This window comes from Bombus impatiens, unplaced genomic scaffold (genome assembly GCF_000188095.3).
Source record: "Bombus impatiens unplaced genomic scaffold, BIMP_2.2 scf_0027, whole genome shotgun sequence".
Taxonomy (NCBI): Eukaryota; Metazoa; Arthropoda; class Insecta; order Hymenoptera; family Apidae; genus Bombus; species Bombus impatiens.
The window spans coordinates 385,542-412,517 of NT_176446.1; the positions used below are offsets into that span (position 1 = coordinate 385,542).

Sequence of the window (26,976 nt, forward strand, 5' to 3'; positions counted from 1 at the left end):
TATGAGGGAGAATTGTCCCTAGAATTAAAGTTAATTTCAAGAGGAAACATATGTGGAGGAACAACAGTAATCATGAAGATTTCAAAGACACAGCCTTTTACTGCAAGTTTTTATAAAAATCTTAGTACAATTCTTTATACACCATTCTTTGTAACATTTTATTGCGTCTATGTTGTGCATTAATAATAAATAAAATTTTCATGTTTGACTACATATTTTACAGATTTCAGTAATACACATAAGTAGAACATACTTATCCATGTCTTAGGTCAATATGTAGAACACACTTAAATGAATATTATAAAAAAAAATCCAAATCTTTCATGATTGCATATCAGACTTAATTGTATCAGATGTATCAATTTATAGTTATTTACTTAACACATTTATCAGAAATATATTTGTACAAGTACTGATAATATTATTAAGAAAGGACATATGGAAATAACTTATGTTTCTATTTAAGGACATTTTCGTTCTACTTGGCTTTTGCCGCTTTCTTCATATTCTTGGCTTGATATCCACATTTGTTGGAAAGTTCCAATTGAAGCCAAAATTGATCCACCGATCCAAGCTCCGAATCGTCGTTCAGCACATCCATTTACACTAATTAGTTTCAACCTCATACTAGATGGAATTCTCATGGAAAGATCTCGGTTTAAACGTTCCGGAAAGCCCTGTATGATATTATATGAATGTTAAAAATTATGAAAAATTGTTGATATGAAATTAACATTTTTTATTAATATATACCTGAATGAATGAATTGCCACCAGTCACAACAACACTACCATAAAGTGCTGGTCTTACATCAACATCACACATGCCTACACTAGTTGTAACAATATGACCTACTCCTAACATAGTATTACCAACCAGACCACCACGCATTTGTACCATGCTGGGGTCAAAAAGTGCTTCTGGTATACGAAATCTTTCACTTCCAAAATCCTTGAAATTTTATTTTGTTTTATTAAATATCTAACTATTCAATTTTTTTGATAATTGTATATTACTTAATTTTTACCTGATGATATCCAGCAGGAAATTCATATTGAACTGCAGGAATTGTGGAAACAATTTTTTCATCATATGGAGTTTCTGATACTTGCAACACTGTAGCTTGGAAGTCCTGTATAAGTTTCTTTACCATATAGTTATGCCAAGATTTAGTAACATCAGGTAATCCGTTCTTTCTTACCCATCTTGGTTTTTCATGATCTTTAACAACTTCTTTGCTACCCACCATGTAAGAAGGGGACAAGTCAATGTCATTATCCTGTTATTATTTTGAAAATATAGTTATCCATCTTCTACACTATCATAAAAGAATATTTACAACCATATTTATACCTGAAGAAATTGTCTGCATTGCATACTTATATAATCTCCTCCAAGTGGAGATTTAACTATTGCCTGTGTTAATACAAAACCGTCTTGAACTGGTACAGCAGAAGTGTGTGTTGCACCACTGTCAACTACAATACCAGTTGCTCTACCATTTGCAAAAGCAGCAAGAACCGCATTTTTGACAAGGAAATAGGCTGGTACATTATATTTCTCAAACATTAGTTCAGTCAGTTTTTCTCTTTTACTGCGTACATTCCATGGAGATTCAGAAAACAGTACTGGATGATATTCTGCATCTGACTGAATTACTTTGGAATAGGTATAATCTAAAACCTATTAAAACACATACTCAGATATATCTATATTCTATACACATGAAAATGAAATTTACTGTAGAATATTATATTTCTACATTACCTTCTCAAAATGATCCCAATCCTCAATCATCCCATCTTTCATGTAACTTACAACTTCCATATTGCTTCTTGGAACATGAAGTACAGTAGTATCAATATAATACTTGGTCCCAGATTGTGTAATATTGTTGTCTGGCTTTTTATCATCAATGTCCATTGGTTCTGTTTTTGTTGCTGTACAATTGCCATCTTCTCCTACACCTATAACTGCTGGAATTTCAGCTTTAGGGGTATCTTCTTGAGCATAACCAACTCTTAAAGAATGATGACCCAAGTCAAATACTAAGGCTCCAATTTCATCTCCTCCATAAAGCATGCCGCCTGACATTTTGTTTATTTTAAAATATCTATGATAAGAATTAGATTGTTTCAGTTGAAAAATCCTCCCTTAATAACATTTAAGTTTATATAATATAGTAAACTAGCCTTAAATGTAGGTTTTTATAAAAATGATATAAATAATAAGTTTACTGCAGACAAATTGGAGTGGTAACAAATATAATACTAACAAATTCGTGAATTACAAATAAATTTCTATCTCTCTCTTAACCTTATAACTCACCGTAACTTTCTTACAAAAATAACTCAATGAAATTGCAAAAATACATGCATTTGACGACTACATGAACGTTTATTTACGTATTTCTTTTAAATACAACAGAAACATAACCTCAAATCAGAAAGACGCTTGATACCGCCACCATAAACATGGTTATCTCTAGATACACACAATCGAATTTTATAATCCTTAGATCTCCTCACATGTGTGTTTCGCATAAGAATTAAAATGAAGGTATATTAATAGTTTATTGTAAACAATTGTAAAATCACGCAGCAATATCATTTTTGTAACACAATTATAATACAAAATAAGTGTATACAATATTTTTCGTATTACTTAATATTTCATTTACGTGACAAATAAGAAATTATAAATGAGATGTATAATATGTAATAACGATGAATGTTTTGGAAGAAGTAAAATTACATTTAAAAATCATCTCCACAGAGAGACAGACGTATAGATTTTCCATCCCCAGAAATAATAAAAAACGTAGCTGGTTTTTAGGATTGTTTAAACCACCTGTTAATTCAGTAAAGTCTCAATGATGCCGCTGTTATCGCGAGATGCCCACGAAATGGCGGCGCTAGTCAGAACGTCGGTAGACTCGAGACAATGAGGAGGTGTGTAGTTGTCTTTTAGCCATGTTCTGCCGTTGGATTCGCGATAGTGTTGTGGAAAAATGAGGTTTGTGGATGCGAGACTCAATCTGTCGTTTAATGCGCGACGGTGAGTCAAAAAAATTGGCATGTATTCGCTCGACAGGACATTATATGCTCGTGCAGCAATCGTGTGAAGAAACTACACTGGGTTTTTGTACGCGTCGGAGTCTGTGACACCCGCTGGCCCAATGGAGCCGCGTATTCTTCCTATCCCGTTGGCTTTGTTGACATTCATCGTATTGGGTAAGTCTAACTTGTTCTTAGTATGAAGGTATGTTAATTTATATTATTTTTACCTGGAATAATGTATTTATCGTGAATTTCATTGAGATATCTTATTATTAGAAATTGATTTAAATCACTGGCACATTCACACGTATGAAAGGGAAAATGTAGTTGTCCGTAGAGGATAAAGTTATCACTAGCAGATATATTATGAAAATACTTTTTCATTCATTTCTATAGCTAAAAGTGCAAAGTGATTTTATTATATCTTATCTGATGTTTTATCGATGAGCATGGAAACGGGGAAACATCATTGCGTATCGTTTTACAGTTACCACTGTTTGCATCCCGTCTAATCAAGTAGTAAGCAAATATTTACGAAACTATTCTGCGATTTTGTGTTTGCTAATCTCTTAATATTAGAGATTACGTCTTTGAAAATGCTTGAAACTTATAGCCTAGATTTCAAGCTGCAAGGTACTGATATAATTTTTTAGTCAAACGAGTAACAAAATTACGAATTCCAGATATTAATGTACATTTAGAATCCGATTGTTAAATCTTATAAATCTACCTACGTATACACGCATAGACGCGCATATAGAGAACGTTACAAATTGCAAAACAGAGATCGTTTATGTTTTTGTTGTGCGCAACATACTTTCATCAAGTAGAATTATTATGTAAGTAGTTGTTTAATTAAATCATTTATCACTGCGCAAGTTCGAATTAAATAACGAGCCGTTTAAGAGTCGAGACTTTATACGTCGATCAAGACGAACGAATGTATGAACGATATCATCGTGTGCATGTGAGCAAGTATTTCTAACGATTAATGCTTATTTTGTAAGTGTTTTAAAAGATAAAGTTGAGAAGCACTGCATTTCGGGTGGCTATTATTGATGTAGAGAAGGATGGTAGTATAAGGGGGTGATTCGGGGTGTATTTCCGATTGCAACGATCTGGATGGAGACACATCCCTTGTCGTAATAACGAGAACTGTATAGGTCCCTTGATAAAAGTAACAATGAATTGGAAGAAATTTAAGCCAGAACTAGAGATCATTGTTCTACCGCATAGTACACTACAAGCGAAAATAAAAGTTTCGGACTTCTATATTACAGATTTATTATAGAGGTTACACCGCTGGAAGCATTTGTGTTTAAACACTTCAGCGGAGTATTCCAACAATGCGGCAGGCCTCTCCTTACGATTTTATCGTGATAGGAAATGCATGTGCTAAACATTCAGCGTCGCTATGTTAATCTATCTCAGCAGACCTACCCACGCAAAAAATTAAACATCCTATTCTTTTTACCATCGCACCGTATGATAAAAATATGGCCAGAATTATCCCCCTTATTATTCTTTTTGTTTGCTTTGATCATTACATACGTTCGTCTAGTTAGATATAAAGATCCATTTCCGGCTCGTCATGGTGGAGAAGTATACAAACACTGAAAGGGGTCTTAAAAGGGTGCGTTCCTCAAATAAACCAGTTAACTTTGCCCGAGATACGATTATACTGATGTGCAGTAAACTGCAGAACAATTATGGATCAATGCAAACAGAAGTTTACTAGCCTTGTGAACCCTCGAGTTTCAGTTCGATGAACTGAAACTCTATATTAATTGATCCAATGTGAAAAAAGGATTGGGAATCTTTCCTTGTGTTTTTCCATTTTCTCTTATACAATGTGCGCCGCATATAAGGACTTGTTCGTGATGTATGTCCAGTGTACGAAGATCCACTCTAACGCTGGTAGCCCAAATACGGAATGGATCGTACAACATACAGGCGTTCAAATGTAATCCATGTAAAGTGGTATTTACAAACGTGTGTATTCTGCGACTGATGTCGTAACGACACCTTAATGGTCAGCGCCCACGCGATGTATGTGCGTGCATATTGATATATGGGGTGATTTACCTAAGATATTTTCTTTCATCTTGATAAAGAATTCTTAATTAATTTTAATCATTTACTTCGTTTCGATTATTTGATTTGAAAAGAAATTACACTCGTTCAAACGTGTAATACGGTAGCAATTCTATTACCGCTATACTAAGGTATAGGTATGCATGTGAGTGTGTTATCCTTTCAAGGCAGTACGTTGCTTCCTTGATTCTCATTCTTCTTTGACGTTTCGTGGAACAGCACCTTGAACGGAAGTAACAGTCACGGTACAAAGAAGATACGAGAGAGAAAGATGGAAGAATCCGGTTCGAGGAATAAATGTATCAGTCGCAAAAATCAATCTTAGATTCCCGTGGCTTATCCATACGTCTTAACGTCACCCGACAACCCCAACTTTGTAAACGATTAATTGATTTCCCTGTAGGAGGGTCGCAACATCTTTCTCCCCATCGTTTCCGATTCATCAGTATTTATGAGTCACTGTGTAGATTTGTCGTACCGCGATGTATATGTACCTTGCCTTCCTTCACGGTCTGTTCGTCACATGTCGAGTACTTTTACCGCGTTTTTCAACATTCTCCTTCCTTCCCTTGCCAACTTCTACAGACGTACGAACTCGCTCCGCAAATTAATCCGCACTGTGAAAAAATTCAGGAGATTTATTGACGCGCGGAAATTCATGAGAGGTGACGAATGCGTTCAAGCATTTGTGAATCGAAAAAAAGACAAGAAAAAGAACGAGGTTAAATTATTTCTTACCAGGTAATTAAATTAAAAGATACAGTATGGTTATGGATATAGGGGGAAAGTACCATTCTCAAGTTATTCTACCGCAGTCATAATTGTTCTATGAAACTCAATAAAATGGTTGGCGATGCGAAATGATCCTTATGTCGATGACGTGAACCTTATTTTCAGGAAATTATCCGATACATCTAACTTGTTCGAGATAACATCAAGACTTGTAAGATTGTACGTGATACTCTCGTTTTTCTTCTTTCTCTCTCTTCTTCTGTCTGATTCTTAGTATTTCTTTCTCTCCCGTTATGCTACTAAACAAGATGTATAAACTGATGTCTGATAGAAAATAAGGTGCAGTGGTTGTTCCCGCGACAGATTTACCTCGCGCATGCATTGCAATGGTTTTCCTCTTGATCTATTTCGGTATGCCGTGCGGTAGGTTGTCGCCCGCGCTCATAAATCAAATAGTCAGACGGCGAACGGTTTATTTTCCTTGAGAATGCACCGTCGTGGCGCTATCGGGCGCCAAATTTCGCACGTTCCTTCCTTTCTCTTCTTCCCTTTTTCTTATTCCCTTCGAAGCATCCACTTTTATACTTTCGCAATAGGGATTAATGGGATTAATCTAGAACTACAAAAATATCAAAAGTTCGAAAATCGAAATATTTGAATAATAATTACCTTGTGCAAAATAATTTTAGTATTTTTGTAACCTATGACTTTAAATGAATTGATTGATATATAATATGTTATATTTCATGAAACTTCTCTTTTCAGCATCCACCTTTACACTTTCGCAATGATTAATGTTCAAGTAGTATCGTCGAGTTATAGATATCTATAATTTATGGCAAATCATTAAAATTCATAGTATTTCATTTAACTTTGTATTTGACATTTTTCATGATTAGAATAATATAATCAAATTAAATTAAAAATTCCAAAAGTAAGTAATCTAACCTATAATTGTTACGGTCCCAAAACTTAATGATACCACTTATGAATTAATGGGATTAATCTTGAAGCGTAAAAATATCAAAAGTTCAAGAACTATGTTCGAAAACCGCAAGCACTGATCCGATCAATTCAACGAAATAATTCATACTATTTCATAGGTTTTTTGACTACGCGAAGTTTGCTGCATTAGCGTGGTGGTAAAAATTGAAATTATTATTAGACACATTATAATGAAAAAGCGACGAATAGAATTTGAACGAAGAAAGAAGTTTAATATAAAAGAGATATAAATTACTTCTGTCGATCGCTGAAGACGTGTTTGTTCCTCCGCGAAGGTTGCACAGGAAGGTGACAGACCACCGTGAGCGTGAAACTGTAACCCAATAACCGACAGTGCTTCTCAATTTTATGGAAGTATCGATTGAACTAGTTATTACTAAAATTGATACGATTACTCATTATTTTTTAAGTAATTGTATAATGTTGATATTTGTCATGTTACTAAATACGGAATTGATCACTATTAGAAATATTTGACAATTTTGTGTACTATTAACTAGGGATCGTAACCATTATAAGCGAAATTAAAAAAGTTATGGTATAAGAATTCATATCTTAGTTTAAATGATTTTAATTATGAATAAACATTATAGATGGTTAAAAACCTTTTCGATATTTTTCATAAAATTCTGAGAATAACTGTTATTTTTAGTCACTGTCATTATCAGATTCGTTGTTGATAATTTACAGAAATTCTGGCATAAAAAATCGCTACTTTCTACTATTAGGACAACCAAAAGAAGTGAAAGATTGCTTTCAAATATCTAGCTTTGTACCACTATTATTAATTTGAATAAATATAAGGAATTCTTCTTTCCTTGAGGTTATTGATACCTGACCATACTTGGAATTATGAAAAAGAAGCAATATTACATTAACGGCGTATTAAGTAAAATTATTTCAATATGCCTACAAGGGTTTTGTAACATTTTCATTCATAGAGCTTCTTAATATTTTTTCAACGGCTTTTTCTTGATAAGAAAGTTCAGAGATGAGTTACCTGTACCGAAAGATCATTGGTCGGAGAAAATTTTCGCAATTATCTGCGTATAATGCGACTCTTTTAAAGAGAAGATCCTTAAGAATTTCTTGAGAGAACTCTAACGAGCTGGCTAGAATTCTTCGGCCGTGTCGATCTTTAAGGTCTGCTGCGTGAATGTAGATAAAGAAACAAAACCGTTTAATACGAAATATCTCATTGTTAAACAATATTTCAAATAATTGAAACGCCGCGATAAACTGCCAACGAATTTACACGTTCTTAACTTCATAAAGAGATTATTCAGAAATTCTTTTTGTTCGTTGTTATTTGTTCTGTAAAAAGGAATAATCCGTAAGCATATCGATTGCTTGGAATTAAACAATAGGGTCTAGGCATTCACTGGAAATCGTTCGCATCGCGTCCCATAAAATGGCTCCTTCAGATTTTTCTTATTTCTTTGTTCTGACAAAGAATTATTCAGAAAAGATGTTGAATCGTCCTGCGTCGTCGTTCTATACGTGGTATCGGGCGATCGCAAAGCCCTACAAAAGAAAGAAAAGAAAGGAAAAAAAGAAGAATTTAGGCACTCGGCTCGGGTGTCTCGTTAAAGGGCTAAAGGGTGCTTGCGTAGGGTTGCCGACCCTTCATCCCCACTCTTCTCTCCAGTTACTTTACAACACACTCGTATCTCTCCTCTTATACCTAAACCTCTAATAATTTTTTCAACATGTACCATTATGATACTTATCCACCTACGCACGTATGAGATAACTTACCAAAACACAATTGAGACTTGATGATGTTATGGCTATAAATGTTATCCTTTATCCCTCTGTTAGTTGGTAAGATAGATGCTCATTAAAACTTCGCTTTACAAAATTTTTGTAGCAATTTTTGTAGAAATTTTTTGTAGCGCATTTAGGTAATGTTTAGGAAAGTGATAGAATAAATTTATATCCTTAATTTTATTTGTTAAGAATTATAATTAAAAATAGTATTTTCTTGTAACAGCTAATGCAGGTGGATTGTATTTTACTATCGAGCCACAAGATGTAGTGGTTGAACAGGAAAGTCCTGCTAGATTAGATTGTGAAGCGAAAAGTGATTTTGGAAAACCCAGTATACAGTGGAGAACTGACGATGGACAACCGATTAATTTTATTGGAGATAGTTACCGGTAAGGGTATTAAGATCTAAAACGATATTACTTTGTTCTTAGATGAAGGTTTTCTTTTATCATGCCTTTTTCTTTTTTATAGATCTCAATTAGCTAATGGATCTTTGTATATAAATAGTGTTAGGAATAGTAGTCTGGTATTGACTGGAAGCTATCAATGTTTAGCTTCTGTAGATGATGTTGGGGCTATTGTTTCTCGAACTGCCACAATTAAAATTGCAAGTTAGTATTTAGGACCAATATGAGCTTTTCAAGTTATTGTGAATCAAAATCATGTAAAAATGTTGTTTTAAAGGTTTGCCAGGATTTGAAAGAGAACCTCAAGATACTATGGTTTATCCAGGACAAATTGCATATTTAAGTTGTACACTTCTCACATCCTCCAGTTCATTGATTATACAATGGTTAAAAGATGAACATCCATTGCTGCTTGATGATAGAATGACAATTTTGCCATCAGGTGCATTAGAAATTGATGATGTTAATATACAAGATATTGGATCATACAGGTGTAGTGCTAGTAGTTATGGACAATCTAGACTCAGTAATAAAGCACAATTAGGATTGTTAACAAGTGATATTGGTTAGTGTAAATCTTTAAACATGATCTCTATAAACTAGCAGATATTAATTTGTTACCTGCTGCTATAGATCAAGAAAGTACTCCACCAGTCTTTATTGCTAAGCCATTACAACAAATAACTATTGAAGAATCAACAGTCACACTTGAGTGTGCTGCCAATGGCTACCCAAAACCAAGTATACTTTGGTTGAAAGATGGTGTTGCCATTGATTTAGCATCTTTTCAATCTAGGTATGCAGTCAAGATGTATATAAGATGGAGAAGTTGAATTTTTAAGCTTCTTTTTTAATTGTTTAGGTACAGTAGAGTTGCTGCTTCCAGTCTTGTGATAAGTAATGTTCAAGAAATAGATGATGGTTCTTATCAATGTCGTGCAGAAAATGAAGTTGAAACATTAGATGCAGCTGCTGATTTAATTGTACAAGGTATTCTAATTTCACTATCAGTATTTCCACATATTCATTTTATTCTGCACTATTTGATGCTATATCATTGTTTTATTACCTATATAGTTCCACCAAGATTTATTAGAAAGCCAGAAGATAAGGTAGCTAGTGAAAATCAAGATTTAGAATTTGAATGCGAAATTTATGGCAAACCAGAACCGAAAATTACATGGCTCAAAAATGGAGAACGTATTACCTTAAGCGCATACTGGCAAATTGTGAATGGGTATGTTTACTAACTATCACTGAAAATGGATCAAAATAATTCATAGAGTATAAGAAATTGAAATAAATGTTTCTTTCTTAGTTACAACCTTAGAATTAACGGCCTACTACTGATAGATGCTGGAATCTTCCAATGCATAGGAACAAATTCTGCTGGAAGTGTACAAGCTGCAGCACGTTTAACAATTAATCAGCCTAGTGAGTTCTGCAATTGAAATTATCTATATTCAATTTCCTATATGTACGATCTAAATAATTTTTTGTAGTAAAATTTATTTTTGCGTTTATTTAATATATTTATTAGTTTATATATTTTTTATTTATTTATTTGAGAGCATAACGTATATTATATTTAATTTCTATTTTTTTTTATACAAATTTTAATTTAATTATTTTCCATTTGTGTTTCCTCCTTTTTTAACTGTGTTGCATGCTAACATATGTATTCAGAAAAGGCAAATCCCCATAAATCAACTACCCCAAAGACAGTTCCTAAAAAGAAGTTACTATTGCATCGGCAATTGTATAATAAAACGTGGCAGCACCCAAGTACCCTTTTAGGTCACACAATGTCTGCATTTACCCCCAATCCACCGCTTTCCATTGGTCCCTCTGATGATCCTGCAGATCTGCCTGGATCTGTTAAATTTCCTAATTCCCTTTACGACCCAAAATCCCATTTTGTAGATGACACAGACAGCTTGGAGTCGATAGAAGGAAGTGTCCCGTCAGCACCAAGGAATTTAAGTCACGTCATTGTCACTGCTAGATTCGTAACTTTACGGTGGCAAGAACCCGAGAATAGAAATGGAGAGATTCTAAATTACTATATTTATTACAAACAAGAAGGTGTTCAAAGGTGACAATTAGTTCCTCGATAAATGCACTTATGGTTCGCGTTTAGTTGCGTCTTCTATACAATAGTAAAATCTTACAGAGAACGAGTTACTCATAGGCAACAAAAATTAGAGGCAGTAATACAGGGTTTACAACCAAGTATGACGTATCAATTTCGAGTGGTCGCCGTGAATGAAAGAGGGATGTCCGGAATGTCCAGCGAAATATTACAAGTTACCACACTTACTGAGGTCTGTCTATAATTTCAAACATATCTAGTAAATTAAATGTATTATTCCATGACCGAAGTATTATAAACTTATTATTGCAATAGGCCAATGTCCCTGGACCTCCACTGAATTTAGAGGGACATGCTACAAGCAGTGTGAGCATTGCTTTATCTTGGGAAAAGCCACAAGTAGTCAATGGAAGAATTTCTAAATACATAATTACATTTGTAGAGGTATATCGTTTTGAATAAAAGATGTTAATAATTACTTAATATAATGTATTAAATGTTAAATTTTTACTTAAAGGGCGACAATGAGGACATAACGCGTGAAACTACTAGTACGATGCACGAATTAGTAGATCTCGTGCCTTATACGGAATATAGTATTAAAGTTCAGGCTGTAAACGAGAACGGTCCTGGCGTGTTTAGTAGAGATATCGTAGTCCGAACTTATAGTGCACAACCTACTCAACCACCACACAATGTTACAGTAGAACCAGTTAGTCCTACAGTGGGTATTACATTTAGAATTCCATAGATAAAAATATTGAACAATTCGAGTATCATTGCATAGTTTTTTGCTATTTTTGTTTTTAGAGTATTATAATAAGATGGGAACCGCCACTCGAAGGACAAAATGGAATTGTCACTGGTTATAAAATTCGTTATCGTCGTTACGATCGCGGTTCACAGCCGGTAACTATAACAACTGAAGGAAATCAACGTTCACGAGTACTCACTGGACTTGAAAAACATGTTGTTTATCAAGTTCGTATATGTGCCTTAAACGTTAATGGAACTGGACCTTGGACAGAATGGATACAGATAGAAACATACGAAACCGAATCTGATGAAAACCGAGTGCCAAATACACCCAGCAACTTAAGAAGTTAGTAAGCTCTTAAAACTTTTTATGTTACTGTGAGCTTTAATTCATATATGTTAAACATATTTTTTGTTTATATATTTACAGCAAAAGTAATGTCTGATTATATACAAGTTTTTTGGAATCCACCGAAAGATCAAAGTATTAAAGTAAAGGGATATAAACTTGGATGGGGAAAGGGAGTCCCTGATGTTGAAGTTCGACTTCTTGATGGAAAAGAACGGTCTTTTACTATAGATCAATTAGGTGAATAGTCAAATTTGTAGTTTCATGAAGTCATAAACGTGTTAGATATGTTATATTATCTTTCTTTTTTATTTAGAACCAATCACTGAGTATGTTATATCACTAAGAGCAACGAATGATGCTGGCGATGGTCAACCAGCATATGCAAACGTGAGAACTACGGAACGTTCTGTATCTGAATTTTCTGTGCCTTTACTACCGCCTGTTGGTCTTAAAGCCGCTGTTCTGTCTGACACTACAGTCGTACTATACTGGACTGATACAACCTTGCCAAAAACTCAAGTACGTAAATGTTTATATTAATATACTATACTAAATTAGGAAACCTTATTAAAAAGAAATAATAACATTACAGTTCGTAACGGATAATCGATATTACGTAGCACGTTATACGTCACATCATCATAGCAGCAACCCTCGTTATAAATATCATAATGCAACTGATCTTAATTGCATGATAAATGATTTAAAACCCAATACGATATATGAATTTGCAGTCAAGCTTGTTAAGGTATTTATAATTTATTATTTCGAAGAATATCTAATTATATATAAGGGTATTTAAATAACTTAGTAATTATTTAGGGAAAACGAGAATCGCTATGGAGTATGGTTGTTACGAATCAGACTCAAGAAGCTGCACCTAGTTCCGCGCCCAGGGATTTGATGATTCAGAGTATCGGAGACCGTCCAACTTCAGTTTTAGTGCGTTGGCAACCTCCTAAACAACCAAATGGACCAATTACAGGTACTCATTAATACTTTTAATAGTAGTGTAAAGTGTATAATAATAATGATGCATACATTTGTTTCAGGATATATTACTTTTTATTCGATTGATAATACGAAATGGGATCGTGATTGGTTATTGGAAGCCGTAGTTGGAGATAAAACTGAGTGCATTGTGAAGGGCCTCCAACCAAGTACAACCTACTACTTCAAGATCCAAGCACGGAATTCAAAAGGATACGGTCCTTTTTCTACAACTGTTCCATTCAAGACGCCTCAAAGTAAGCATTTAATTTTTATAAGTGTATATGCACGTACTACACAATTTTTTTAGTTTCGAAAGTTTGTTCAGTGTTCCGTATATAGTGCTATTTATAGTGACTACTATATCTTTATATCTCTTCATATCGTATGTGTTATGTCGGTGTCTTATTACTATATTTTTTTATTTCTATGCTAGGCAGTGGTATGGATGTCTATGATGAATTGCATGATCGAGGTAAGACATTATTCTTCTTTAGTTTTTTGTTTTTAGCATAGCATGTACTTTAAAGTGTAAATTGAGTGATGAGAGGTAATGTAAATACTGCATTGTGATTGCACTATCACCAATATTACTGTCGTTACTGTTACAACTACTAAACTTTGGAATTAATTTACAGATGGACGTGGACTTTCAAATTTCTTAATCTATGTTATTGTGGGTTCTTCTATTGTTTTAACCACTGGTATAACAGTGGTGGTTGTAATTGTATGTTGCAAGCGCAATCCAGATTCGCCTGATAGGAAGAAAGGGTATGTATTATATATATATTTACAATATGTTTTGTATAACATTATTTTTACAAAAATTACAATTGTAATGTGTAGATACATGAAAGACACAAATCAAAAAACAAACATTAAACCGCCCGATTTATGGATTCATCATGATCAAATGGAATTGAAAGCTCTTGAGAAATCTTCAATAAATGGAGAGGCATCTACTAGCGGTGTAGCTAGTAATACCTTACCTAGGTCAAATAACCAGGATTATAATCAAGAGAATGTGCATGGAAATTCTAGTTCATTGGATAAACGTACTTACGTACCAAGTTACATGGGTAAGTTTTTGAAGATAATATTTTTCAACAAAACACTTCACATCACATCAAACACAATACTTACAAGATTTTATTCATTTCATTGAATTTTTAGCTCTCCATATATTTTATTATGGTTATACAAATATTTAATACCATTTCTAACATAATTAGGTAGTTTTAATGATTTTTTATTTGCCATTAGAACCTCGGTTAAGATTTTTTAGAAAGAAAATTCTATTTTGTTTATCATTTTCCTGATTTTTGTATTCGGTTTATGTTTACTCACTCAACATTAGGTAACACTGATGAGAAGTGCTCAACCCTGAGTAGACAACATAGTCGAGGAAGCCATAAACCTAAACTCATTACACTTCCCGTTGACAGTGCATCTTTACATCAACGTAAGTAATAGTAAAATTAAGCGAGGAGATGTAATGTCTTGTGACTATAGTATATAATATTGATTTGTATACAATAATATTAATGAAATGTAATCTCTTAAGCTGTATGACAAAGTACTGAACTTGTTACAGCTATAGCGACGGCCACACCGATTGTAAACACAAGCATGTCACAGCCAACAATTCATACATCATGCAGTGATACGCCATCCGTGAGACAGAATTATCCTCGAACTGTAGCACAATACAGTTTAAGTCGAGCACACATTACTTTAGAACCAACACCGGAATCGAGTCCAGACTCTTGTAATATTTCAACTTCGTATGAACCAATGCAAAGTCAAGTAAGATTCTTATACAGTTGGTAATAAACACTTAAATAAAGAATCCCATTTCATATAAATTATTTATATTTAAAGCAATTATCATATGGTACAAGTGGTCAGTCCTATAGTGGAAATACTCAATACGCTTCAGGACACTATAGCAATAATAATCAACCATCGAGTGTAGGTGGTGGAGTTGATGGTGGTAGCGGTAGTAAAAGGATGCAGGGACATCCTTTGAAAAGTTTTAGCGTGCCAGCACCTCCACCTCAGTCTGCACCTTCAACACCAGCCCAACAAAAACACGGCGGTGAGCCCCATCGTTTATTGTTTTTATAGCCTATCTCATCTTGCATGTGTATTATGATATTTTTTGTTGTGTTCTTTAGTTTCTCAAGTAACAGTAAGACCTACAATGTCTGGAAGTCCATACAAGAAACCACAAAGTTCTACACAGTTAGCAAAGAATAGATTAGCCTCAGTTTCAAATCCGGTGCACACTTCGGAAGAAGTTGAACGGTTGAAGGTAATCTTTTAATTTTATATCATAGTGTTATAAGGAAAAGATAAAGGAATTTCAACTACTTCTATTACATTCGATCATGAGATAAGATGCTGAACTATTTGTTTTTATTTTTTACAGCCTTCTTACAGTACAGAAGAATTAAATCAAGAGATGGCTAATTTAGAAGGCCTTATGAAAGACCTAAATGCCATAACAGCATCTGAATTTGAGTGCTAGAAGAGGTTCCTAAACCTTGTGCCATCTCAATTCAATAGACTGCAATGATACATTCTCAATGTTAGTACCTGAGAAATAGATGTAACAATTATGTTACACGTCGAAACTCTTGACGAAGTTTATACGCAAAAAAAAAAAAAACATAATTGGCAGTGTATAATCGATGACCGATGAACGGCCCCGATATCGAACTTTTTGAACAATTCATTTGAAAGCTGTAATCCCAGTGATATTGGACTAGAACGAGTTCTTTCCTAGTCAATTTGCTTTTTCCTCTGGTACTAACGTTGCTTTTTACGATAAAATGCAAAGTATACTTGCCAATGTATTCTGACACTGCCACATTCTTGTAGCGAATTTATATTTTGCAAGAACGTTGAGTAGTATGGTTTGAAAGTGTTGATGAAAGAATTGAACATTTTATTACGGACTTTTAACGGTGTATTTTTGTGCATACGGTGTGTGCAAGTCAATCTAAATGGAAGGAAATGGTAAGTTCGATTCTTATCGATGATCTTTCAACGCGAATAGATTATGTTAAATTAATAATTCAATGAATTCACAGCGAAGAGAAACGGTTTGAATGTTTTTTCAATTTTTATACGCGAGAAAATGATGGGTAATTTCGCGATTATCTTTTATATGCATCATAAAAAAAGTAACGATCTTGCCTAAAAAAGCGAAAAACAAAAGAATTCGTATTGCATCCAAAAACTCACGCGCTCTTTGCCATGATTTTGTAACTTATACTCATAAGAGAGAGTACATTTTATATATCAGTAATATCGACTGCCATACTTACGCTTAGGATGGCTAGATCACGTGAGTCTCTTAATCGAACAATTAATGGTTCATTACACATAAGGCGGACAGTAGGAATATATTTTCTATTTTTTTATCCGTCAGAATGTTTTTCATAACATTTTATCAATGTTCGATAATAGGTTTTATACGGTATGGTACTTTCAAGTTAGTTATTTTAGTATTAGTCGATTAAAATACAATAAATCATCAAGAAGTTTTACTAATTTTATATTATTTATAAAATGTATTAAACGTTGCCTGTAATTTGACGAATTATATTTAACAGGCTGAAATATTTTTCATTTATACAAAATCTCAACGTTTTTGAACACTGTGTAATGGCCTTAAAACATTTTTGTATTAAGTTGACCTATACTCAGTGGCTTTGGCAGCTTAATAAGGAACTTTGTTCCTATTTATGGAAGAATGTACGCGTATACTTTTAAAGCAACAATGTAGTATTACGATCTCATTGAGAAATTATTTTAGGGTTACAAGTGAACATCGAGTATGGGTATTATAATAAGCTGTATAGCATACGAGAATTAAGAATTTGAATATCGCGCGTCTTGTCGTAAGAATCTCATGTATCGATTACACGATACGTTTTCAGCGAGATATCGATAGTATCGATAGTGTTTGTATATTTAAAATTTCGATAGTTCGTTTAACTTTTAAATAAGCATTATGTTTCTAACGTCCAGTTAAGGTACGTAAGTCGGTCTAATTAATAGAATTAAATTAAATTTTAGAGTCGTTTTTGCAAACTATTTTTTATCCAATATTTAGAAATTGTTTGTAAGTACTATATGTTATTTCGTTTGAATAGATTTCAACAGCACATCTATTGATGACTTGCAATAGTGCAGGTACTTTGCAAGAAATGAAAACAATCGAATTTCTCTGTCATATTCGAAATGATGACGACGGACAGATTGTCACATAGGATATTAAAGCGGCAGTTCTTTGACCATATCCGTCGAAACACATAGTTAATACATATTTCCTTCCAATGCTAGGAATCTGCTACGTAATAAATTTTTTACAATGTTTTATTGCGATATATACGCAGGTCTCTTTAGTATTAATAAAAGAGAGACTTTGGAAGATGCAGGATAAAAGTAATGATTCTAACTTGAGACATATAAGAAGAAATGCGATCAGGTAATTTCTCATGTAGTATTCCGTATTATACCACCTTTTTAAGCACTTTTGTATTTTCTTAACGTTGAATATAATTGTACAAAAGTCCAACGCGTAAAGGACAATGCACCAAGACTCCCGTTGCGGCAAAGCCTAATATGGAAAATAGTACAAAGCAATATGTGATACTCTATTGTTTGTGATGCAATGCCAGTCGTGAATTATACGAAAGAAATCATCGGCTCGTCCAGAGTATTACATATTACTCGAATATTTGCTGCTAGACGGGAAGTATACCATTCATCTTGAGCAACGCGAAGCGAACTTCTTTTATCGTCGGCTTAGCTCTGATTAGAGAGTTATTCAAACTAGTATTAAGATATATGTATTCGCGACAATGCACGATTTCGATTCATTCTCATCTCCTGTCTCGAATATTACAGTTTTCTTGGATAGAGAAAATATTACGAACAAAGTGGCTGTACGCTTAATAGAGCAAAAATAATTCTAAATAATTTTCGAATGTTTTTCGTTTATGTCGAAATCGGAGATATTTTATAAATGTTTTAAGATTGGCACAATGGAACTGTGTGAGTACATGTGAGCTATACCGATAAGAAAAGAACCGCTTGTATATTAAATATATATATAAAATTTGTAACTATTGCGTGATTCAAAGGGCGATTTAGCTCTTTGTAATTAAAAAGAAAGGAACGGGCCTATAAAAAGGCCTGCAGAAATATTTTACCACAAAAGTATAGTAGATATATATAAAATATATATTTATCTATGTAAAATTATTATTTATTGATTTTTATGTATACTGAAAATATTGAGGATAAATGAATATTGCAAGATGCTAGAGGCTGGTTGGTTTTAATCATTTCCATTGATATATCGTTGTGATCATTGCTATCATTGTCATTATCATTACATGTCATTCTATTCATTGTCGTTCATTATTCTTCTCTTCGATCAGTGTCTTATGAATTTGTTAGGATTAGTATGAAAGTTCGGCGATAATCGGAAACTAAAAAAGAAGCTACAGGCCACTGATGTATGTATATAGATAGAACACCGCTACTTTATAAAGTAATTAAGTATTTATATACATATACATATAGCCATTATAAAATATAATTATTATATTTGTACAATACATATAAGGCAGCCATCTCTAATGAAACATTCATAACAAGTGTGTGATAATATTTGTAAAACTTGATATCCAATAAACAATCTTATGTTCTTTACAAATTATCATTTCAGTTTTTTTGTATGCTAGGTGAAGGAGAAATCGCAGATGTTGAGAAAAGGAGATATAAAGACATATGGGATCCTGCCTTTCTTTCAGTTTCAATATTATCCAATGATTGCTGTGGCAGAATTAAGTACGTAAGAGCAAAAGAAGTTCATTTTCAAAATTCTTGCAGAATGGCGCTAATTTACATCAAGAAATTTCAAATATTTCCATGCATTGTAGTGACATCTACGACGAGGGTGCTGCCATTTCACTAATGCTTCGTTTAATACGAACAAGCAAGAATAGATAGCGTTACATTACCAACTAACTGTGCACGTTTAAAAAAAGCAAAGGACAACAATACGCGATCGAGTGCGGTGAAAAATCGGTGAAATGGTGGAGTTGTGTCGTGCGTATATTTAGAACCAGGTAAGCACTTTATTCGTTAATCAATGCTCCGCATCATTCATCGTATGCCAATTGATAATATATGACGCGTCCTAGGTAGAGAATTCTTTTTCACGATCATTTTCGTACACCTTAATCGGTGAGAAACATTTTATAAAATCCACTAGGTGTCTCCGCTGAATTATGCCATCAATTTGTATACATTTTAGAATAAAAATATTGCGGTTATGTATTAAATCGTTTGACAATTTCATGTCGTGCTTCGTTATCGAAGTACCTTGTATGTATCCCTCATTTTGATGTTCTTTCGCGCATCATAACCTCTTTGTACATCACACATAATATTATGAATCGTTTTTACGAATGGCACATATCATCGACAGGTATTCAACGCATTATCACATGTATAGTATTTATAATATTAATTTATAATGTATCTTTTGCAAACAATAGAAAAAAAAACAATCGAAATTGAGAATGCAATGTATCGTCAGTCATTTGTTTGTTAACTTAGTGACAGATATTAGGTTCTTTGATATTTTCTCATCGATCTTCTAATCATAGAAAAGAGATAAGACTCGATATAAAAATAAATTCAACAAAGCAATATTTATTATAAAGATTTATTAACACTTCTATTCAAATTATTGCTATTAACTATGATATTTAATACAATTTCACGAATATTTCAATTTAAGACCGATAAATGAGGCACTGCTACATTGAAACATACGCCTAATCATGTATTCGTGATACTCGATCATTTTCGCGGGAAGGTAACACGTGGTTTGGCATTCCGTACTTCTCTTAGATGTCAAGCATTTTATTCGTTTTCTTAAACAATATTTCTTATCACTACACTTCTTTTTCAAAAAAAATGCAGACATTCAAAATAATATCTATGAGATTTTTTCTTATACTGAAGGTATATACATGTTTTTTGATAACTGGAAGATAGTAAATATCAAGGGAATATAAATTTGATCAAAATAAAATAACATTGTTGAAAATTGTTTTTTTTTCTATTTAAAAGTCAAAATATTTCCTCCTCTGGAATGCCAAAATTCCACGGTGGCTTAATGCCCCCTATCCCCCACCATGATCCGGCCTCTATTGATTGCTCTACCGCACTACTGCCCTACTTTTATGACTTCACTTCACCCCCGCCTCCTCTCTCACTCTCTCTCGTTCTCTCCCTCTCCCTCTCTATCTCTCTCCCTGCTACTCTCTTTCTCTTTAGTTCCATGTTCCCTGGTAGCCTACCTCCAATGTCTATCGTGGAGTCATAGACACACGGGAATTATGGATTCTGTGCTGTTTGTTATCAGTATGCAGAAAAACCCCTCATTTAACTTTCTTCTTCAAAGTTCGTTACCGTTGATTGATAATACTATTACTGCTATATATATTATAGTTTTAATTCATTGTTAACTCGGTTAAAATTTTTGATGTTAAGATTATACTCGTTATAGCAATTCTGAAAAGAGAAAGGTTTTTAATATATGTCAAAATAATATCACTATTGCAATGCACGTATAATAGCATACATACACTTACAGAGCCGAAGATGGATTATGATGGACGAATTGCACGATACAAGACGGTAAATTGGAAAATCAGAAATCGGATGATAAATTAATTAAGGTTGCCCATAAATCGACCGATAATATTATGCATCGATGCTATGCGATCCTGTAGATAGTAGTGCATGTGCGTATGGCGATGTTACGCTTACGTGTCACATGTGTATGCACTGTTGCGTGCACAGGATCAAGGTTGCACGTGGTGCAGGTTTATTTTTGAAAAGCCTGTAACACATAGCACGTCCAGAGAAACAAGGCTTTTTTCCGTCGTCTTGCGTGCAGCCTCGGGATATTTATACGGTTTTCTGTTTTCCATCATGCCAAACTGTGTAATGTCTCATGATAATGCGTTAAACAACCACAGATACAGCGTTGTTTTAGGTCGAGTGATTACTAATTAGTCGATTTATTTGCCTATAGGCGGCCACTCAACACGGAGAAAAAGTGATATCTCCTTGTAGAGTTCTCTTTATTGGATTCGAAATCGATGGGGCGATGCGACAAGTAATTATCGTTGAGTAGCACCTCGACGAGAATAATTCTTTTTCTTTTCTTGTAACTTATCGACCAGCTGATAGTTTCAATTCGTTAAATGTTCTTTCTGGTATTGAATACCTACGTAATGTATATTGCGAATGAGTCAGATCTCTGCTTTCGTTTTTGTTAAATCTAAAATAGCGACCTTTCTTGTCATCCTTGGCAATAAAAATTTTGTAATGACATAGGTCAACCTGATGCAGCGTGATACTTAGTCACGCATTGATCTCGTTCAAGTAGTGACGTCGAAAACTGGTCAGGCAGTAAAGTGTACGTTGATACTACTCTAAATCCCATAGACTTCTACGTGCTTAAAATTTATTTTGTTAAATGTTTCAATTAATATTACGTTCACAGCATTCTTTGAATTTGTCTAAACTACCTCTTGGACGATTCATTTCTGTGAATAACTTTCATCTGATCACCGGTGATCAGTCACTGGTGGTTACTTCCTTCTAAATCATTCCTAGCAATTATTGATACTATTGCGAACGTTTCGGTTTTAGTCGCTTCATGGACTATCACCATTCTGTTATGCTTCTGGATTTCTCTTAGACGACACATTGCTAGAGTATAGTTTTCCATTATGACATTGAGTTTTAGGAAATTTTCTACGCAATCTTGTCAGAGAGGATTTCAACTTTGAAAGCAAAAAGATCCCAGCAAAAAGGAAAACTGTATGTGCAAGCCACAAAAGATATAGTAGGGGTATAAAAAAAATATACAAGAATGCAAAGAAAAGAAATTCTCGTAATAAAAGTCGCAAGTTCATTGAAAGGAATTCCTGTGGAAGAAACAACACAACGATCGTTTAAAAAATTTGAGAAATTCCAACAACAAGAAGCGGCTTAAGAATACAAAGAAAGGAAATTTCAATAATAAAAGAGACGTGCACAAGAGAGCATTAGATAGAAAAAATTTCAGTAACAAAAGAACGCTTCAAGAAAAAGGAACACACTAGCAATAGGAACAAGACGATCAAAGAGAAAAGACAAATAGCAATAGGACAAAAACAAAAGAAACCTTGTATCGTAATACACAAAGTTTAGGATATTTACAAACAGAAACGACTATGAAAATCCTAGAATATCCTAGAACACTAAGAGGTGTGTATACCAGAAATCTAATAACAGCAATCTCAGGTACAGAGCTGTCGAATTACAAAGTTGTTGTTTGTTACAGTTGTTGATAATGTATAGTATCGTATACCCGTATACCGCAAACGAGCATGAGTCGTCCTATTTCATTGGTCACCTAGTAGTTTACGTTCGCGTGTTATAATCGGTATGGAGGATTAAACTTCGATGAAAATCACTTATTGCCAGCTGGCTAACAATAAGTAGTCCTCGCGTTGCATTGCATGGGTGTTTATCCAGCAAGGTCATCGCGAAAACGAACAAACGAGATGACTCACGCGGGATTCGCCGAATGCTTTCACCATTGGGCCGAATTGTAGCAGGATCGATCGGTGCCTGGAGTTAAGACGAATTACGAACAGGGACGAAGGGAGGATCGATGAAGAGGAGGGCCGATTTTCGGGCGGGCTGCACGCGAATCGCTCCTCCTCAACGAATCCACCGGACGACCACAGTCACGCTACTCACGGCAACCTCGGTCTCGCACTCCATCTTATTGTGGCATCACACACGTGCCACTGAAGAAGGTTCTATTAACCTTCTTTCGGGGAATTCCCGGCCTACCAAGCATGGAAGTTCGATCGAAGGTAGCCGCGCTCGAGGTGAAGGTCAAGTTCACCAGTCGGACTCGGCCTATCTCGATGATTCGTAATATCGACGCAAGCTCTTAGAATCTTGTCAAATTATCGATGATCTCTCTCCGTCTTCTCCGTCGATGCCTTTCTTTTGTTTCGATTGGTTTTTTCTATATATTCCAGAGTTTGACAGCCAAACTTTATCAATATACAAGGTGATTCACACGCAGCTGGAATAAATCGTATCTCTTTCCTGATCGAAGTTAAAATGTTGTAGTAAAAACGTACGAAATGCGAAAAGAAGAACACTTTGGCTTCCGATGTTGCCTCCAATTTCACGCTATTGGATTATTATATGTGAATAACTTTTAAAAAAGGAAAGTCTATCAAACGAGTATTAGACTGGTTTGTTGAGACAAAATCAAAATGAGCTTCATAGAAAAAAGTTTCTAAAAATTGGATTAATATTATTCTCTTTTTATTCCATTTATCTATCTATCATTTTCTATTTATAATATGATATTGAAGAGCATTTTATGTAAACCAAGAGTAGGAGAAATTTTTCCAAATAACATATAATGATAAATCTATTTTTAGAATAATAAATAGCTCTGCCACAGGAACCATAAATAGAAATAGTCAGTGCTCGCTGATAATGGCTCGATAGTAGCTGACAGGACACATAAGAGACTCGTCGAGTAGATAAAAAGTGGTTGCAGTAGCCTTCGAGCAAGGTAGCGTGTCAAAGTTCTATAAGAAACGAGATTGCTCCTCTAAAGATCTAACAGCCATTCCCTTAATGAGCTGTTAGTTTGGTATCCTTCTACACCCACGATGTCCAAGAACTGTATGACGTTTCCACACGACGAACTTTTGTCTTATGTAATATCCATTCACAACTCTTGTCAATACGAAGAGGAGCAATCTTACAAAAGTCATAACAGTTGTTATTCCTTTCTTGGAATTGACGCGACGAAGATGCAACTTTAGAAAGAAAGTTGTGCAAAGTCGTTAATATGCAAGTTTTATGTAAGTTTATGAAATCACGTGAGGTGCGCACGTGTATCCGCAACCGGACGAAGCTCGGAACTATGCCGTTGTTTCGAAGAACATCGTTCCCCGGGTATGAATTCTGAGTCATCCTACAAGCGAACAGGGTCACGTTACATCATTAATCTCTCCCTCGGTAAAAGCAGTCATTTTCACTGGTTGGGATTGCTCCCCGTGGCATGACCGTTTTAACGAGGACACAAACGCTAAATTGATTTTTCAATTAAGAAAGACAGCTGTGATTTCCAATTTTAATCTTTATTCTGGATGGTCTACTGTCCTAATTTTTCATCCGACTCTCTGGAATCGTTTGAATGTCCTTTATTTGCTTGTATATCCTAGAAGATGTCCAATATGGATTGCATGGTAGTCGAATTAATTTCTTAAACACCGTAGAAAAATTATTCTTCGTTTGACAGATTTAATTCTTTCAGTTGATACTACCAGTACCTAAAATGGATATTACATCGGTTAAGAGCATTGGTTGACATTTTATAAGATTTTTGTCGTAAAATGCCAGTTCTCTGCTATGTCAGGGTCGATGAAGAAGAGAAAGAGGGTGAGGACGCAGTAAAAAGTTTTGGAAAATGAACAGAAGGCGAATGGCATTGTATGTTTCGAATGTTTTTACGTCATGGTAGCATAATAAATTACAGTTCACTGGATTCGTCATGTTTCAAGTTCTATGATTGCGTGCATGACTTGTTGGCAGATTAAACTTTCGATCGAGTGTTAGTTGATGGAGTTGTACTACGTGTAAAATCGGAGGAAATTCCTGGAATATTTGCAAATGGGAAAATCATTAAGATTAATATACAATCGTTGAATCATTGATTCCAATAATCCGGATATATCAGTTTTATATATTCTGTCTGTTTCTCTAATGAGAAATATATGATGGCGAAAGGAAATTCCATAAACGTTGGAAAATACGTGGCCAATGACCGGGAATTTGTAGAAGTCTCTTACTCATCCGTGAATATGGTATTCAGCCTTTAGATCGCGAGATACAACGACCGTGTGCCGCACGTGTCTGTTGAATTTTTCATAGGACAATTGGTGTTGTCTTTGTGCATATCGTAGGAATAAATGAAACTTGACCGATTCATGTCCATAGCGTTTCAACCGGTCAGTTTCTCAAGTGATTAGATACTATAGCTGAAGCTTCTTTCACAATTGAAACTCGAAATTTCTTCGAGTCAACTTGAATTAATAAAATTATTTCTTAGTATTGTTCACTTGCTAATTAATTGTCCATGTAATTTATTTCGATTGTATTATTAGTTCTGTTAATTAAATTGTTTCCTTGGTATCTTAGAATTTCAGATGTGAAGCCAGCTTTATTTCAGAGTCGAGTGCACTCGTGATACATCTGCTTTCTTCCACGTGAACCTGCGAACCTTCAGTCGATCTAAGTGCTCTATAACGCCTGAATAATGCAGCATTGGAACGCACAACCTTCGCGATCTCCTATATAAACGTACCGTAAGAATATTATTCTCCCTTAGTAGTTGTTCAAGTAACTGGTTGATCAAACTCATTTTTGTATTGCAACGACCATTTTTTCAACGATTTATTCTTATAGATACACGTACGTTCTACGCTATCTTTTATCATACGCTAGAAATCGTATCACTAAGAAGCGGGAAAGAAACAAATAGCGTGTTACCGTACATGATGATGATACAGATTGACGTAAACTTGAAAGCCGAGGAAAGTGTGAAAATTTGTCGACATAAGGCGTGAACCTGAAGTGGTGGAACAAGTGTATCCAATCTTAAAAGAACGATGTACTTAGATCGTATAGCATGAGGACTATCTCGTTCGTATGGCCAAGGAGTCTCTCTCGATGAAAATCGCTCCGGCGTTAAAACACCCGCGTTATTTTTGGTCCAGAGGCCTACAGAGAGATATAACCTGTCAACCGCTCGAGTTTCTCTCCCTCTCGCTTCCTCTTTCACGTTCTTTCATTGATGCTGGCGTCAGAGACTGTCCTGACGTAGGTCTGGACCACAGCCAAAATTGACTAGTTCTCGTTGGGAACATACGACTTGCTGGCGACTCTTCGTTAAACACAGTTCACGTTTGCCACACTGTTGTGAAGCTCCGCTGAACGGAATCAACAGGGTGCTTCGTGCACCTCTTCCGTTTCCTCGTTTTTTACATTCTCCTTCGTCGAATTAGTCTGTGTGTTGACAGAAGAAATCTTGCAGTGAATCTTTTTGATTTATGGACTATATAGTGGATCCTTTTTTCAACCACAAATTATGAATTCAAATTTAAGGTCTCATCGTCTAAATGCAAATTTTCATGAAAACTTACTTTCGTAAATTATTTTCTTCGTCAGAGGAGAGCTCAAATTTTTATCGTGACTTCTTTGCTAAAAGTTATGCGAGTATTTTGATACAAGCCAGTCAAAGATAAACGTTGAAAGAACGTGAAATGCAACCGTCGACAGAGAAGGAACTGGATACGAACAGTATTGATCCGGCATGAGTCGAAACCGCTTCCCTATAGCTGCTTTCAATTTCAGTGCATTCTTCCCAGTCGTCCATCCGTAAATTTATGTCCTATGACAACTAGAGGCACGTGTTGCTTTCCTAACTTGTCCTGTCTACTACCATATTCTTCGCTATTCTTCGTCGATGAGTACGGAGAAAGGGACCACGTCCATGTATGGTATTTCCAAGCTTTGATTCAGTTAAACCTT

The 26,976-nt window shown here is 34.7% G+C and overlaps 3 protein-coding genes across 8 annotated transcripts in view; 2 read left to right on the plus strand and 1 right to left on the minus strand.

The window, feature by feature from the left end:
* Window positions 1–67: 67 nt before the first annotated feature.
* Window positions 68–2,504, minus strand: LOC100743529 (actin-like protein 6B). Of its 2 annotated transcripts, none has more exons than XM_003484951.4 (6): window positions 2,329–2,504; window positions 1,768–2,113; window positions 1,354–1,683; window positions 1,028–1,279; window positions 754–951; window positions 68–677 (listed from the first exon to the last, which is right to left on the minus strand). In XM_003484951.4, the coding sequence occupies exons 2-6, from the start codon at window positions 2,092–2,094 to the stop codon at window positions 462–464; spliced, it is 1,323 nt and encodes a 440-aa protein (XP_003484999.1). In that variant the 5' UTR covers window positions 2,095–2,113; window positions 2,329–2,504; the 3' UTR covers window positions 68–461. The 2 variants fall into 2 exon arrangements, with proteins under 2 accessions (XP_003484999.1, XP_033177088.1); XM_033321197.1 differs by having other exon boundaries at window positions 2,437–2,454.
* Window positions 2,505–2,902: 398 nt separating this feature from the next.
* Window positions 2,903–18,987, plus strand: LOC100743726 (neogenin). Of its 5 annotated transcripts, none has more exons than XM_012386725.3 (27): window positions 2,903–3,015; window positions 3,114–3,233; window positions 8,884–9,049; window positions 9,132–9,271; window positions 9,345–9,632; window positions 9,701–9,863; window positions 9,930–10,057; window positions 10,145–10,304; window positions 10,386–10,501; window positions 10,754–11,162; window positions 11,241–11,391; window positions 11,475–11,603; window positions 11,677–11,883; window positions 11,970–12,261; window positions 12,346–12,504; window positions 12,581–12,786; window positions 12,860–13,015; window positions 13,090–13,252; window positions 13,320–13,514; window positions 13,694–13,732; window positions 13,896–14,028; window positions 14,104–14,336; window positions 14,615–14,719; window positions 14,852–15,063; window positions 15,139–15,355; window positions 15,435–15,571; window positions 15,689–18,987. In XM_012386725.3, the coding sequence occupies exons 2-27, from the start codon at window positions 3,179–3,181 to the stop codon at window positions 15,785–15,787; spliced, it is 4,458 nt and encodes a 1,485-aa protein (XP_012242148.1). In that variant the 5' UTR covers window positions 2,903–3,015; window positions 3,114–3,178; the 3' UTR covers window positions 15,788–18,987. The 5 variants fall into 5 exon arrangements, with proteins under 5 accessions (XP_012242148.1, XP_012242141.1, XP_012242154.1 ...); XM_012386718.3 differs by having other exon boundaries at window positions 2,911–3,015; window positions 3,094–3,233; XM_012386731.3 differs by having other exon boundaries at window positions 2,918–3,233; window positions 10,991–11,162; window positions 15,689–18,599.
* Window positions 18,988–19,267: 280 nt separating this feature from the next.
* The window catches only part of LOC100743844 (R3H domain-containing protein 1), a 29,254-nt gene continuing 21,545 nt past the window's right edge, over window positions 19,268–26,976 (plus strand). Inside the window, exon 1 of the mRNA XM_024368440.2 lies at window positions 19,268–19,406. The gene's annotated coding sequence lies outside the window, so the exon portion shown is untranslated. The remainder of the gene's footprint in view (window positions 19,407–26,976) is intronic.